The sequence below is a fragment of the Passer domesticus genome, chromosome 4 (genome assembly GCF_036417665.1).
Source record: "Passer domesticus isolate bPasDom1 chromosome 4, bPasDom1.hap1, whole genome shotgun sequence".
NCBI lineage: Eukaryota > Metazoa > Chordata > Aves > Passeriformes > Passeridae > Passer > Passer domesticus.
This window is the reverse complement of record NC_087477.1, coordinates 23,617,147-23,632,787: the sequence shown is the minus strand read 5'-3', so window position 1 is coordinate 23,632,787 and position 15,641 is coordinate 23,617,147. Positions and strand designations below refer to the sequence as shown.

Sequence of the window (15,641 nt, the reverse complement as noted above, 5' to 3'; positions counted from 1 at the left end):
TCTCACCCTGTAATAAAAAATGAGAGAGCTAATCACATAAATTGCCTTGAAAAGGAATGGAAGAGTTGGGATTCATTATCCTTACTATGAAAAACAATACCTAGTGCTGTGTACTTCAGTTATGTGTTTTTAGGAGTTGTTGCTTTTATAGCTCAGGAAGCAACACTTGAACTTTAACTGGAGTTTATTCATTGTCCATTAAATCAATATAAAACTGAATGCTCAGGGTGTAAATATGATTTAAATCAACCCTATTGATTGAAGCTCTCTTAAGAGAGATCAGATGACATCTACAATCTGAATAGGTACTGTGGGTGTTTCAGGTTTATGACCAGAGCTCATTATGTGTCCATCTTACTTTAGTGGAAAGAGGAGTCATCAGCGTGCTTTAAATACTGAGGACCTTTTAAGCAGTATGTTTTTGATTCACTGTTGGAATGTCACAGTGCCTGTTTTGAAAAGTTCTTGCATGTGACACATGTGACATTCCAAGTTTTCCTGGTTGGGGTGTTGGGCTCCTACACAAATAGGCTGCTGACATCTGTGAGACTAAGGGATAGCTCATGAGCCTGACTCCAAGAGTCACAGTCTGACCTGTGTTATATCTCAGCTCTTTTGCAGGGTATTATTTTGTATTTACTCTTCATGCTAAAAACATGTATACTCTTTGTCTATACATTCTTAGATAAAAGTCTTCAAACAAAAGGTATTTTGAGGTATGGATTCATGTCGACCTGGAAGGAGGATGAGGCAGGGCAGGGCTCTTCTCCCTGTGAAGAGCCATGTGAGTAACATATGCTTGCACTCTGGCAAACTGGGGGAAGGGAGGGCACAGCAGTCGGTGAAACCAACTGCAGGGTGACATCTAGGTGTGACACAAGTTGCCTGTGCCACTGAAGAATGGATGTGTCACAGGTCCCTGGTGTGTGCTGAAAGCGCTTCTACTCTAAGGTTAGAAATTACTAGGAAGCATCACTGTTACCATCCCAAGCTTTTTGGTGCTTGCTGTGCAACAAAGCCATGGCTGCTGGTAGTTCTTAAGCTTTGAAGTGTCATTATTTATTATAATTCACTGGCTTCAGTATTTTAATAAGGTGCACTAGAGGTAACATATAATCCAGATCCTCACTTTTGAATATGTAATCCAATTTACTTTGAACAGGTAAAACACAAAAGCTCTCAAATATAGTACTGCTGTGAGGGGGACTGTAGAAGGGTGATAAAGACTACTCAGTCTTTGTGGTTTTAAATGAAAACATGGCTTTCTGTGGAAGAGGGTTACTGTTTGTCATAAGAAAATCCTTTGCTACTAAAGAGTTTGCTCGTGTGTACAGTGCATGAACTTGCTTCACCTTTAAAAACACTAGTAATTGATGTTTTACAAAGACACTTGAAAATTATTATGAAAGGTAAAAGAAAGAAGAGAAATATTCCTGCAGCAAAGACCTGTGCCATGGATGTCCAGATAGTCACAGATATTGTGACTTACGACAGGTGTTTGAGTCTATGTACTCTGAGGTGTGCATGCTTAAAATGTACAGGCTTGATTCTACAGGTCCTCACTAGATTTCAGTTTGTGGGTAGTTTGTAATCAGTTTGGACTCTAAGTCATCTGGAATTCTGGTCTCCAAGGAGCAAGGAACTGCAGTGGTGCTTGGAAGAATCTCAGCTGGCTGAAGCTATTGGCTTAGTTTTCAAGTCAAGATGACCTGTCTCTGAAAAATACCCTTTGGTGAGATAGGAATAATTTGTGAAGGGGGTCTGTGTTATGGAGGAGGTGAGGCTTCATGTGGTCATAATCCCTTCTAGCAAAAAACCCAGGCTTAAAATTGGTTGTTGTTGTAAGGACACAAGTAGAGCACATCATACATTAATTGATGAACATAAACTATTAATCTGTACTTTTTGCAAGGGTTATAGGCTTCTCCTCCAGCTTATGACTAAATGTGAGCCACCACTGAATGTGGTCAGTTAAGTAAAATGTAGTGTGATTTCTTCCTTCAGCACAAAGTGCATCGGGTAACTGAACCTCTTTTCCAGTAATTCCCTCTAGTGCTTGCATGTCCTTCCAGTAACATGATGCGAGAGCAATTGCCCAGGCCCTCAGCCAATTGTGGCTTTGTATTCCCTGGTTCCAGATATTACATATCATTATTTTTCCTCTGTTAATGTCTTTGTTTTATGGAAAAAGACAATATTGATCAATATTCTGGACCTTCGCTTTAGAATTCAAGTTTGCAAAAGAGGAACCTGACTTTATTAAAAAGTTGTATCAAGTAAAGTGAAGGCATTATGCCTCCCTTTTCCCCTCCTGCCCCATCTTATAGGTATGGTTGCTCAAGAAATTGGGCACATGTGTGTGATGGGGCTGTTTATACATAAATGGTTGCTCATGCTTGAGCGCCTTCAGGATCGGAGCTCCCATCAATTAGCCAGATGCTAACCCTACAAATTACACCATGTGTTTTAAATAAACCTCTTGCTTCAACAAGGGCTTGTAGATTTAGTATTCTTGCATTGGAAATTTCTCCCCTTATTTCATTATGCAGTCAGAAACCTGATGAAATAATTGGGAAAAGATTGCAGTCAGTATAGTCATGTGATTTGATGCCTGGGTAATTCACTGGCTCTTGCCCAAGGGCCAGTCTAATGTCTAATATAAGGAATATTATTCTTAGTTGCCTGTTCTGTTTCTATAGAAACTCAGTTACTTAATCATATCTGAAAAGGCACTTGCTACATGAAGAATTAATGAGCTAATGAACAGTATTAAAATTCTCTTAATATTTGTTTTTAATTTTCATTTCTACTTCATATAGAAAATCCTCAAACAAATTATCAGTATGAACTGCTGTGATTTCATTCTGGTTGCATCACATGTCTGCATTGCAAAAAAACCCAACCAAACAACAAATACCCAAACCCAAAACAACCAACACTGACCTAACAACATGAAAAGGAACAGTTCATGAAGGAGAGCAAGCAGGCCCGGCTGCACGATTGCACGAGTTTTCATGTGATAAAAACACATGCTATTTTTCAGTATCACATGTATTATCTGTCAAAACAGCTATTGCATGATACAAGTAAAATGTTACTGATAAACTGTCAGTTGCAGTTACCTAGGTAAGCTCGGATTGCAATTTCCATGCAACGTTCTGGAATTCTGTCAGATTTCTTCCTTTGACCTCAATACCTGGTTATTTTTTCAATTTGTTTACTGAAAAGCCCCTGAACAACTCCCACTTCCTGCAGCATTGGAAAGTGTTCTTTGTTTGGTTTTCCTTTCCTACCTGCCATCTGCTGTTTCAGTCACTGCTGGCTTCTCTCTTTTGTTGGTGTTTTATTTTTCATAATTCTCTTCACATTTCTTAAATACATTGCTCTGTCTTACAGTGTTTGGTGGCACAGGGGGATGTTCCTCTCCTGTCTGCCATATCCAGGGGAGAAGAAAGTTGGATGGGAAGTTCCTTTGAACCTGATGTTGCTATACAAGTCAGTCAGTTTATTCTGACCTCCTGATCTTACCTGCCTATCCCAGTTTCTACAGCGCTGCAAGAACTAGGGGCAGAATTGTTTGGCAGGACCACCCACATGCCAGTGAATTTGGAAGTACAGCCGGAGGAAAGAAACAAGCATGTTTTTAAGGAATACAGGGAATGAACAGTGTTTCTGTATCTCAGAGAAGATTACATTTGACCAGCATACAACTTTATTTAGATATTACATCATGCCTATTGCATATTTATTACTGTCAGTAGTCATGTGAAACTGAAAAGCAAAAAGCAAATATTCCTGCTGTATTTGCAGCAAACCCAGATGATGAACACAGTGTAGTGTCTGGCTTGGTCCCCACTTTAGCTGAGCAGTACTGGCAGCCTTACATGTTTGAGGATTTTGCCCTTGGTTGAAGTGACATGTGCTTTCTGGGCCAAGGCCATACTGCATTTGTGAAACTCAGATAGAGAGGGGGAAAAAAAAAAAAGGTACATTTTAACCTACTTCATTCTCCTGAATTTGAAAGGAGCCAGGGTGTATCTAGAAGGGCTGGTGGAGAATTGTTCAGAGGGAGCTTGTCAGTGTACAACCAGTAATGAAAATGTATGAGAGATGAGGGGCAACTAAAGCTAGTGAGACCAATGTACAGTGGGATATTTTACATTCATATTTTATGTTTCTATCCTATAATTGTCAGATAGTTTTGTAGCACACCTTACTAATGGCCTAATGGCCCAGACTTGTTTCTCATGTCTTGCATAATTCTTAGATTAAGAAGTGGTGCATGTTAATTCATGGAGCAGAAAGAGATTACAGCTGATCCGACCTGAGAAGGTGTCTATAAAACAAAATACAAATGAAAGAGATAGAATGGAGGAAATACAAAATCACTGGATCATTGGTGGGTGGGGTATTTCTTAGTATCAGTTTCAGTTCACATTTGAAGGGTCTACTGAGATGGAAAAAGAGTACTGCTTTTATATCTTTGATGCACAGCACAAATCTGAAGGAACAGCAAGTGAAGCAGTATTGCATATACCAGTTTCAGCAGAGAAAAATGAGGAACTAATAAAACTATGGCAATACAGGATGAACGCACGAGACTTGAAAGGAGAACTTCTAACAGGAGAGTTTTAAAATGTTTTTGGGGCATGCAGTTTATTTCAGCTGTTTGGAAAAAACCCTCTAATTTCTACCCTAATAGATATTTTCACCAAAAAAATCTCTGAAAATTCATCCATTTGTTGTTTATATATTTCAATTTTTTTCCCCCAAACAATTTTCTGAGAACTTCAGCATGAAAATTTAAATCAGACATCTCTGCAGGGGAGATGAAAATGCTTTTTGAGATGGAAAATGGGAAAACTTTGACATAGTTTAAAAATAAATAGGTCCTCCTTGCAGAGAATTTGGGAGGGTAGAGTTTTGGTTTTAGTATAGTTTATTATAAAAATAGGATCTAGAATTTGTGGAGATATAATTAGGAATTATTGGTAGCTTTTGGTATGCAACTGTTGGTGGCTCTCAGTAGCAAAGAATTTTCAAAGCTACTTCTGGAAAACAGTATTGCTTTGTCTTTCCTCAGTATCCTTTCATCTGAAAAACACTTGACTCTTAAGGCATTTTGATCCTTTCTACCCTAAATAATCAGAATGTTAAGTAGCACAATTATTTTTGCTGGAAGTCTTTAGTTTTACCTAGCTGACATTCTAGTTTTGACCCCTTCTAGGTTGTATTGTCTGGGATTTCTTGTTGGTGTTGGAGGAGGGTTTGTAGTTGGTAGGTTTTTTACTGCTCAGGGTTCCAGCAGTGTATGAAACACAGGAAATAACTAAATAACTTTTAATCATGATTTTATAACACAACTACCTTCTACTTTGCTTCTGTTTGCCTGTCTTTATGTTACATGGATGTACATTAAAGAGTTGAAGTATTGTTTAAGCTGAAGATGTTTCCCTGTTAAATCACTCTTCCTCTTTACAGCCTGAGACAAAAAGTGTGAGGACGAATATGTAGATCTGCATTTTGCTGTGGAGGGTGAAATGGAGTGGGGAGGCGCTGCAGAGCCTTCTCCTATGGGATCTTGAATTTTCCATCGCTGTGTGTTCATCAGAAATTCCTCTTCTACAGGTCTCCTTGTGGGTACTCTTGATGTTGTGTTGGACTCCAGTGCCAGAGTGGCACCATACCGAATCCTCTACCAAGCACCAGACTCCTTGGTCTACTGGACCATTGCATGTGGTAAGGGCAAGTACACTGATGTGGATTTTTATTCTCCCTGGATATTGTGTCATATAACATAATAAGAGAGCATTCTTCCTGCTGAGCACAGTCACATCAGGACAAATAAATGGGTCAGAATGAAGACCTGCTGTAGTGGTAAAATTCAGTGGCACCAGAGTTTCTGCTAGTCAGACTTTGAATGCCAGCAGGGCAGGGGGGCGGGAGGATTTTAAGCATAATGACTGAATGAAACCAGAAATGGCCGTGGAGCAGGGATGAAACATCTATTTCCCACTTCTCCCAAAGGTGTTCCCAGACCAGCAGTACCAATTCGCCCTCCTTGCATGCTGGTCTTTATGCCCCAGGCTCACTCCTACAGCACTTCTAAAGTGCAGCATTCCTGGGCAGTGGGGTGTCTCTAAAGAGAATGATGGGAGGAGTACCTGGATTATAGCACCCCAGTTACTCAGTCAGGGCACCAGACTTCCCTTGCAATGGTAACCAGGAAGAAAGTGCAGCACTCACATAAATACTGAATAGCAAACAGTGAGACATTTCCTGTCTCCCCCAGGATAAACACCTTCTAGATCCCAGGGATGCCCTGCCTCCTGGATGTTTATTTCAGTGTGTGGTCTTCTATGTATGATGTACTTAGAATTCAGCAAGATGGTAGTAGGTTAAAGTTAACTACAGAATGTATGTTCTTACACAGGTGCAACAACTTTTAAGAGTTTTGGTCTTTAATGCTCCACCTTGGACAGACCTATCACTAAGACTGCTCCTTTCGTCATTATAGTAGTGAAAACAATTGAGTTTATATTTTTGTACATTAAATAGGATTTCTGTGTGTATCAGATGCTGTACTAAATGTTTGTTTCTGTGGTCAGATACCTATTGCAAGTAACATAAAACAGAATGGAGTTAGTCTCTGATTTTATCTGCTGTCTAGAGTTCAATGCAGAAGATGCAGGTCATTTAGCTTTGATTGGCCAAGCTTGCCAGGTCATATCATTGGTTTGATGGTATTGCTTTTCAGTCTTGACAAATAAAAACTTTTCAGTGCAGCTCCTCCAGCTCAAAAGTTTCACTGGCAACAAAGTGTTTGGCAGCAGCCAAATCTCTGTTAATTTGGAAGAGAATTGAGAAGAGAGAAAAAATGAGAAGTGCATACATGCCTATCATCTCTAATGGCCTGGTAACCTCCAGCACCCCCACTGCTGCCTGACATTCAAAAATACTGGTTAATGATGCTGTAGGTTTCTTCTCCACTAACTGTGCCACTTCATTAGCGCCCATTCTGCCAATGAAATTTGACATTTAGATTATTTGGATGACTTTTTCTCCAGACAAATACCCTCTTGGGAAGGAAAGAGAAGGAAGAACAGATGAAGGTTTGCTACAGATCTAATAATTTTAGTTCAAACAAGGCTCTGTTCTTAGGAGCATATGATTTCTGTGTCTGGCAAAGTGTGAAATACAAAGCTGTGTTTCGTGTCAGGTACATACAGGCAACGTGTGTGTTTTTGATTGTGACATGTGTGGAGAATGACCATGGGACAGTTATGAAGACAAATTATAATAATAATTGAGGAAGTAAAGCATGGAAGAAGGCCTTTGAACCTATCCTTTGTTTGCAATTAACCTTTAAAAGTCTTAAGTTGATTTAGGAGCATTTGAATTAAAGCTTTAAGAGTGTTGCTGTTTGACAGGAACTTTCTGTTTGTAGCTAAGCCTTAAAGAGTTTTGCAATAATAACCTTTTGAAGTATAATTTTAGAGTATTGCTTGTAGTAAGGATCTTTGAAAATATAGCTTTAGAACATATAAAAAGGAAACATGCTTATCTCGACGCCTTAACAAAACGGTGAAAAGCAGCTTTGGAAAGGAAGATGAACATCAACTCCAGGATTGATAGTTTCGACCAAGGGAAGCTGGACATCACTGGTATGAGATTTATAGTCCTTGCAGCTAAAAGGTGAACCCACATCTGGAATCTGGACCTCACCAGCTGGGAGACTTCTTTCTTCTTTCAGAAGCTGGACCCCACCATCTGGGGATACTCCTTTCTGGGACACATCCTGAGAAAAACTAAATCACAATAGTGTATAGAATTGTGACGTAAAAATTTGGAATAGAAACTGCTGAGAAAGTTTATGAAAACCCCTATAAATATCTGTAAGCCCCAACTATTGGCGTGCTGTTGGAGGGAAAATTTCCCCCACTGTACCCAGCTCTTTACCATATGAATTAATAAATTGATTGCTGCCTGAATATTGGCCTAGTCAAGCTTCTCATTTGTATCAAAAGGTGATATCAAAGCTGTGTCACCTTCTGAATCCAACAGTAAGTTTTGCTAATAGCTGTTATTAGCACCAGTATTTCTTACTATTTTGATAGTATCAGATCTGAAAGAAGGCATCAGTTCAAACAATCTTTTTCCCCTTTACACCTTTTAGTACCAACTCCCTGAAGATTTTAAAATTCATATAACATAATTTACCTTTGGTGGCAGCTAATACTAAAACCAGATATTAACAAAGTTGTCAGTATTATGAAGGTTGTTCCCAAACCTGCATTTAACAAGCTTTTTACTGTCACCTACTCTGCTGTGACTGTAAGTAACACATGTCAGCTTTGCATGGATCTCAGAAGAGAAAGAATGGTAAAAGTACTTGCCTGTATGTTTATTTATTTCCATCCAGATGTCAGTGCACAGCTGTTGCCACATATCACAGTACAAGCTGGCTGGTACTGTGTGAATTTACCAGCCCCTGGGTTGACTGGCAGGGGCCTCACCCAATCCATCTCTCCCAAGGCTGCAGGCATTTCACTGGCCAGAGCCTGAAGGGGTGTAGGGATCAGACCAATGGAAATATCCAGACCAGGTTGTTCAAATGCCCTTTATATTTATTCTCCATAAATGCCCTGGAGAATAATCTCTGTGTGTTGCCACATGACCGTTGGGGTGAGTGGTCTCTTTGTCTCCAGCCCATTTCACCCCAGCAATTGGTAACCACCTCCATCCCATAAACTTGAAAGGGGGCAGCTGAGGACACAAGTTTTCTTGCCATTTGCAGACTCCCTTTCAAAGAAAGTAGTATATCACAAAGCTCCCAACAAAGTAATGTTTCTTCCAAGACCCTTATACTGTGCATATATTCAGAAATTATTTTTAAGACTTTAGAAATAGGCCATGTGACTTCTCTTTAGATTTTTTTTTGCAAGACACCTATAGATAAATACTAATTTTATACCTGCAGTGTGTTCTCAAGATAAGCAAGGGAATAAAATGGAAGGAATAGTTATGAGTTACAGCCCTAGAATAAATAAATGTATCATACATGTAGAAATTTATGGTTCTGCTGAGCGGTGAGAATTTTGATTTTCTTCTGAGCAAAATATTGTGGCTTTTACGTAGAAGTACTCTGTCTTCATTTTAAGCTAGTGTTAATAAACATACACTTCAATTATGAATCTTAGCCCTAATTGAAGTTGCTAATGTAGTTAATTTATATGTCTGTGATTCCATTTTGTGAAGTGTGTCTTAAATGCTTAGTCTCATAATACCTGGTTGATAATTTAGTTGTTTTAGTTAAATTAAAAGTCTGCATTAGTGTAGTCTTCTTACTTAAGGGGAATGGTGTGGATTTTGCAGGGAGGTAAAATTTTACAGAGAGGAAATAATTTATCTATGCAACCTTGAAGCTGAGCAGCCCAGTGTTCCCTAAGGCTCTGTGCTGTGGTTATTTTGTGAATTTGCAACTAAAGCAATTCCTTCTGAACTGATCAAGGGTTGTTAAAATTATACAGGTTACTAAGGGCTTTGGCTGCATTTAGCTATGCAACTCTAATTTGTCCTGCACTGTCCCTCCCTGTTCTCTAAGGTTAGACTGCTGGATATTTGGTACTTGTAACCTGTTTTTACAGAAATTTGTCTTTTTCTCTGCCTTCAATAAAGAAATAATCTCCATCTTCAGTAAGTGGCTGTACAGAGTGACTCAAAGAAATGTGATTGTTTCATGATTTGTTCATGACATTTGGTCTTGCTCAGTGCAAGAGTATTCGGAGGATGAAGGTAATCCAGGGGGGTTTGTCTGCTCTAAATTTAGACAGATTTGGATGTGAATTTTCTTGGATATTAACTCTGCTGCTCTAGGCTATGTGAGGATTCTGGCTGGTGAATCTGAAGCCTTATAGCTCTGGAGAGAAGTCTTGTTAGCACCCTTTTTCCAGTGCAGGGTTGCGTTAAAGGTGTCACAGTTATACAGGAGAATTGTTATTTACTTTTCAAGAACAATTGATGGTCTAGGAATGCAAAATGCTGTACACAATCAGTCTTTCATATAGCACTTCTGTGTCCCATGCCAGTGTCCCTCCCAGTGTGATATGCTCAGTTTAAGGTGAAAATGGTTCTATATCTAAATTCGGTTTGGAAATGAACAACTTTTTTAGATCCTTCTCCACCTATAGTCAATTCTTTTTACAGTGGCTTTGTGTGTTTTTCAGGTATAGAACTGCTGTAGGGTTTTTTTGTGGTAATGGTAACTATATGCATTTTCATGCAAGTTGCTGTGTTGTAGCTATTTTCCTTTTTATTTCCTGCCAGTCTTAAGGGATCTGTATTTTGAAGTGCAGTGTTTTAACTGTTAAATTTGGTTTCTTCCCCTTTCCTGAGAGTCAGTTATTGCTTAATTTACCTAAAAGGCCAATGTTGGTAAAATGGGGAATTACTTTTAATGTGCTAAGATAGGTAAAAACTTTCCAGTAACAGCGATAAAGTAACCTGTAGTTCAAAACATTGCAGCAAGTATGCATTTTAGCCCTGAACAAAGCAAAGAGGAAGACCTGTCATGATGAATTGTTGAGAACTGAGGTGTAGGTTTTGGGCTGATTGTGTGATGTGCTGTAGGGGAGACTGGGAGAGTAAATAGTGAGATAATGGAGACAAAAAGCAGTGGGGGAAAAAAAAGAGATGTATTGTTATGGGTTGAGAATAATCGGCCAAAGCAGTTTCAGAAAAAGTGATGAAAAATAATTCATGAACCATACCAGAAAGAGATAGCTTTAAGAAATAGTTCATCATGATAGTGTGTCTGCACTGCTTGTCACTGCTCTTACAAGCTAAGCAATTTTTCTGATGACAGTTTAGTTTTATATACATAGCTCATGCATTTAATCATTGCTTTTTACAGCAGTGTTAAAGCCAACAAGAGATAAAATAGTGTTCAGACCACCTCCTGAGTTCTAGAAAGGTCTGGTTGCATCAAGTAGTTTTAAGGAGAAGCAGCGGTGGTGATCATTTGTGGTTCTGAAATATTGATAACATATGTAGGCTGTTCTGCAACATGATTTATGTATCTGTACTCCAAGCAGAATTGTGACATTCCCCTGGAAGTTGCACAGAATGTTGCATTCTGTTGCCTTTATTGGAGTTGTTAAATTAAATACAAATGGGAGAAAATTTTGGAATTTCCAGAAGGACAGCATCTAGTGAAATATTGCATCTCCACTTACTTCAAAGTTTTCTTAGAGTTTTTTGTTTGTGATTAAAGGGACATTATCACTAGTGAATTATTTATTTTGTGACTTTTGGTTTGTTTGTTTTTTATATAGGTTGCTCGAGGAAGGAAATCACTGAACACTGGGAATGGCTGGAACAGAATTTGTTGCAAACACTTTCAATCTTTGAAAATGAGAATGACATAAATACATTTGTCAGAGGAAAAATACAGGTAGTGTATTAATTACTGCAGATGTTGTTAGTGATAAATGTGACTGGGGAAAGAGAAGTGATGTGAATTTGAAACAAATTGGAGGTGGTAGTCCCCAGGCTGCTCTGCCTTTTTGAAGGACTACCTAATGCTAAGTAGCAACATGTGTGTAAAAATCAGGGAAACTGGGAATAGTGCAAGTAGCTTAGAGAAGTGATTTTTAAAAAACCCATACAAATACAGGCAGGGCTTAAGGCATTGTAAGTTCTAAAATTAATTGCACTGTCTTAAACTGTGACAGTTGTCTGTTTTTCCATTGCAAGGCTTAATTTTAATTTTTTTTATGCACTCATAATGTCTCCTCCCCCTCTTCTGTATAGTTAAATCCTGTAGTATTGGCATTTACACTTCATGTACGTGTTAAGGGTTGCTGTCTCATTGATTTGTTTGCTTGGTGGGAAGTGGGAGTGTTGGCTTTCTCAGAATTTCTTTTTCTCTTTATAGGTCAGATAATAACTATACTGGCAAAAAGTACTTTTTTTATACTAAGAATTATCTAAAAATGCATACTTTGTTCAAAGATTGTAAGAAAAATTGCTGTATTTGCTGGTATGTGTTCAAAGTATTGGCTTTGTCTCATTCCTCTTTTAACATTTCGTATAGTAAATCAGCTCTCTTACAAATCCCACAGTTGCCTGTGTTTCCACAGTGAATCAGGTATGAATGCTATAGATGGTCATGGAAATACCTTCTATATGAAGACATCTGTGTTTTGAAATATAATCCTTAAAGAAATTGTTACTTAGAGTTGGATGAATACTAAATGTGAACAATGTTTCTCTGTGTTATACTCTGCTCTTCATGTAAATATGGAGCAAGTTGAAGGAAAAAAGTCACAAAAAAGGCAAAAATTTTATAACTTGTATATAAAAGAAAATAGAGATTATTGTAAAGGAGATTGGGAAAATAAGCAAATAAAACAGAGCTTCAGTATAGAACAGAAGGAACCATAGTCTTTAAAAATATCAAAAAAACATCTTTTCACCTGTTGCCTCTTCAAATTTCATGAGGGTCATCTGCACCTGAAAGTGGGAATTTTTTTTTTTGCATCTTATTAGTAAATCTAATTGAAGATTTTTTTCTTCTTTCTCCCCCTCCCCCCCAACCCTTAGCTCTTCTTCTGTGCTCAAGGTCCAATAAAAGGGGTCGTAGAGAAGTAATACAAAATTTTCCCTAAAGAACAGCAGTTCCTTTTCTCCCTTTTACTTTTTTCCTTCCCTTCAGAAAAATTTCATGTGAAATGCTATGTCTGTCTCCTCAGGAAGGATGAAGAGGAAAATACTGCAGATCAAGGTGCTTCACAGGGTGTTAGGAGTATTTGAGTTAGGCTAGTTAATTTAAAACAAAGTTCTGGCAAGTGGCTGGTGTTTGGTTGCTCTGACATAGGAACAGTAGGGAGTAAGATCTTCAAAAAGAAATCCTTGAATAAAGTAAATAACTACATAAGCCAACGAGTGAGCAGAACAATAGGAGCTCACTGAGCGACTTCCTTGGCATTGCAATAACTGTAGTGCCCTGTGGCCTGGATTGCAATGGGAATTAGGTTACCTGATAGCCCATGGCCACTAACAGGATGTGTTCTTTTTTTATTCCCTACCAGGGCATCATTGCTGAGTACAACAAGATCAATGGCATCAAAGAGGATGAGGACACCGAAAAATTCAAGGAAGCCATAGTGAAATTTCACAAGCTGTTTGGGATGCCAGAGGAAGAGAAATTAGTGAACTACTACTCCTGCAGTTACTGGAAGGGGAAGGTTCCCCGTCAGGGCTGGGTGTATCTCAGCATTAATCACCTTTGCTTTTACTCTTTTCTCATGGGCAGGGAAGGTATGTTTTCAGTGGAATGGCAATTTGTGCATCTAAAAATGGTTAGGAAATCTCCTGTAGCTTGCTACTTTTCACTACTGATCACTGAGGGTACAAAGACACTACTGAGGAAAAGAGAAGCAGGGAGCAATTCCCTGATTTGTCACACTGCTTAACTATGTGCTTATTCCCTTGTTTGTTTGGTCTTTCTCAAAGTAGTTCCCTGTAAAACAGTACTTGGCATTGTCTAGGGACATGATTCACCTCAGAAGCTATGCCCAAAAGGGAATAGGGACAAGATCACACCAATTCTGTCTTTCTCTTCTGCTCTTACACAATCCTCAAGTACTACTCTGGCAGACTTTGCAACCTTAAATGACACATCTACATTTGTTCAACACCAGAACATCAGAAAGGTTTCAGAGTAGACCCAGAATAAAGAATAGCATAGTGTAGATGCAATCATTCTGCTCTATAGAGAGTTAATTCAAAGCACAGTGGAGGTGAAGAATTCAGCAGTATTTTGTTACGGGCAATGGATCAGTCTTGGCATTTAGCCCCTGCTTTAAGGACACCACCTGTATTGGTGTTGGGAGAAAAGCTTAGGTTCTGTCATGGCTGAAATATTTGAAACTTTTTACTGTATAAAAATAATACAAGCCTGTCTGATGTGTTTAGACTGTGTTTCTTTGCTTCCATAGGAAAAGAGGACATCAGAGTTTGAGCAAGTGCAGTGACAATGATATGTCATGTTAGCTTTGTAATGCTTGTGTGGTGTTCTGTAAATGAAGTAAATTATATTTAAACTCTTTTATCTCCTGTTTGTCAGGTGATAGTGTTTTGTTTGTACATACTTGATCTATTTATGCTGTGCTCCCAACTTTTCAGGATGCTAGAAAAAGTTAGTTGAATGCATTTTATAGGAAGAGGAAGCTAAAAGCTCCTGAATACGCTAATTTTTGTACTGAATCTTGTTTTTTGTTTGCTCCTGTTCAGCAAAGCTAGTAATCCGTTGGGTTGATATCACTCAGCTTGAGAAGAATGCTACACTGCTCTTCCCTGATATGATCAAAGTGAGCACAAGGTCAAGTGAACATTTCTTCTCAGTATTCCTTAATATCAGTGAGACATTTAAACTAATGGAACAGCTTGCCAATATAGCTATGCGACAGCTTTTGGACAATGAAGGATTTGAACAAGACAGGTCATTACCCAAACTGAAAAAGAAATCCCCCAAGAAAGTATCTGCTCTAAAACGGTAGGTAGCATCAGCTCTTACTCCTCTGTTCCTTCCTCAGTCCTTTTACTTGTAGGATTTTTTCCAAAAGTGTTCTAATGTTGTGGCCATTTAGTGTTACTCCAAAAGGAATGATTGATTACAACAGTGGCAAAATGTGAATAATTATTCAAATATAATTACCTTGTATCGTGTTGAAATAGGAAATGGAAAACACCTGAATATGAGCATGTTGCAAAATTAAACTTTCTTGAGCCAAATGCTCATTTGTTCAGAAGCTCTTTAGTGTATCTCCTGACACTGGCCACAGTTTGGTATCTGTTGTAAGGCCATTTTGTGTCTGTAGGGGATGGTAATAAAGTGATTAATGTGTTGTTAAGAACTGTGCCTAGCATTCATACTTGGTCTTATCACTGGAATTGAGAAATTAGAATCTAGATTATTAATTCTATCTGGAATATAATTTAGGTAAAAGCGATACAACAATTAACATAAAATTCTAAGGGATGAAAAGTTATCTGGAAAATATTTCTTCTCCTTTTATGTGGCACTTCAGTTTGTTAGTTTCTTTTTCATTTTTTCTTCATATGTTGTTCATGTTAGTGTACCTTACAGAATTATATCCAGTCCTTGTTTATATTTCTCATTATTTGGTGACATCTGACATGCATTATATCACTTTTGTTTGTCCTTACTGTTGAGTGTTTTGCACTGAATACATTATCAAGACTAAGTCTTGAAATTGTTACCAAACTCTAACCTTAAGAATTCTCTAATGTTAATAAAAAAGCCTAAAAGAAGCATTTTTTATTACTAATAGCAAAAATGGATTCACTGTATGTATTCTCAGAAGTGGCTGAATATGGAAAGCTCACTCAGTCTTTCCTCTCTGAGAAGTAAGGATGAATGTCTGAGTCCTTCGTGGCTGACTTTTTTTTTGGTGTAGTTTTAGAACCTTCCAAAAGTGAAGACTGTATCTCTACTATAGGCAAATTATTTCCAACTTTTTGCTGTATACTCCTTGCTTGGCTGAGTTATGTGTTGCAGGTAACTTGCAATGATTTGCATAAAATACATCTTAAAATGCATTAATATATTCCTTAAA

At 38.2% G+C, this 15,641-nt stretch overlaps 1 protein-coding gene across 2 annotated transcripts in view; it reads left to right on the top strand.

The window, feature by feature from the left end:
* Window positions 1-15,641, top strand: part of TBC1D9 (TBC1 domain family member 9) — a 48,465-nt gene that overhangs the window by 8,368 nt on the left and 24,456 nt on the right. For both annotated transcript variants that reach the window (XM_064416554.1, XM_064416555.1), the window contains exons 2-5: window positions 5,629-5,739; window positions 11,334-11,452; window positions 13,092-13,320; window positions 14,296-14,557. In XM_064416554.1, coding sequence (XP_064272624.1) covers window positions 5,629-5,739; window positions 11,334-11,452; window positions 13,092-13,320; window positions 14,296-14,557 — 721 coding nt within the window. The remainder of the gene's footprint in view (window positions 1-5,628; window positions 5,740-11,333; window positions 11,453-13,091; window positions 13,321-14,295; window positions 14,558-15,641) is intronic.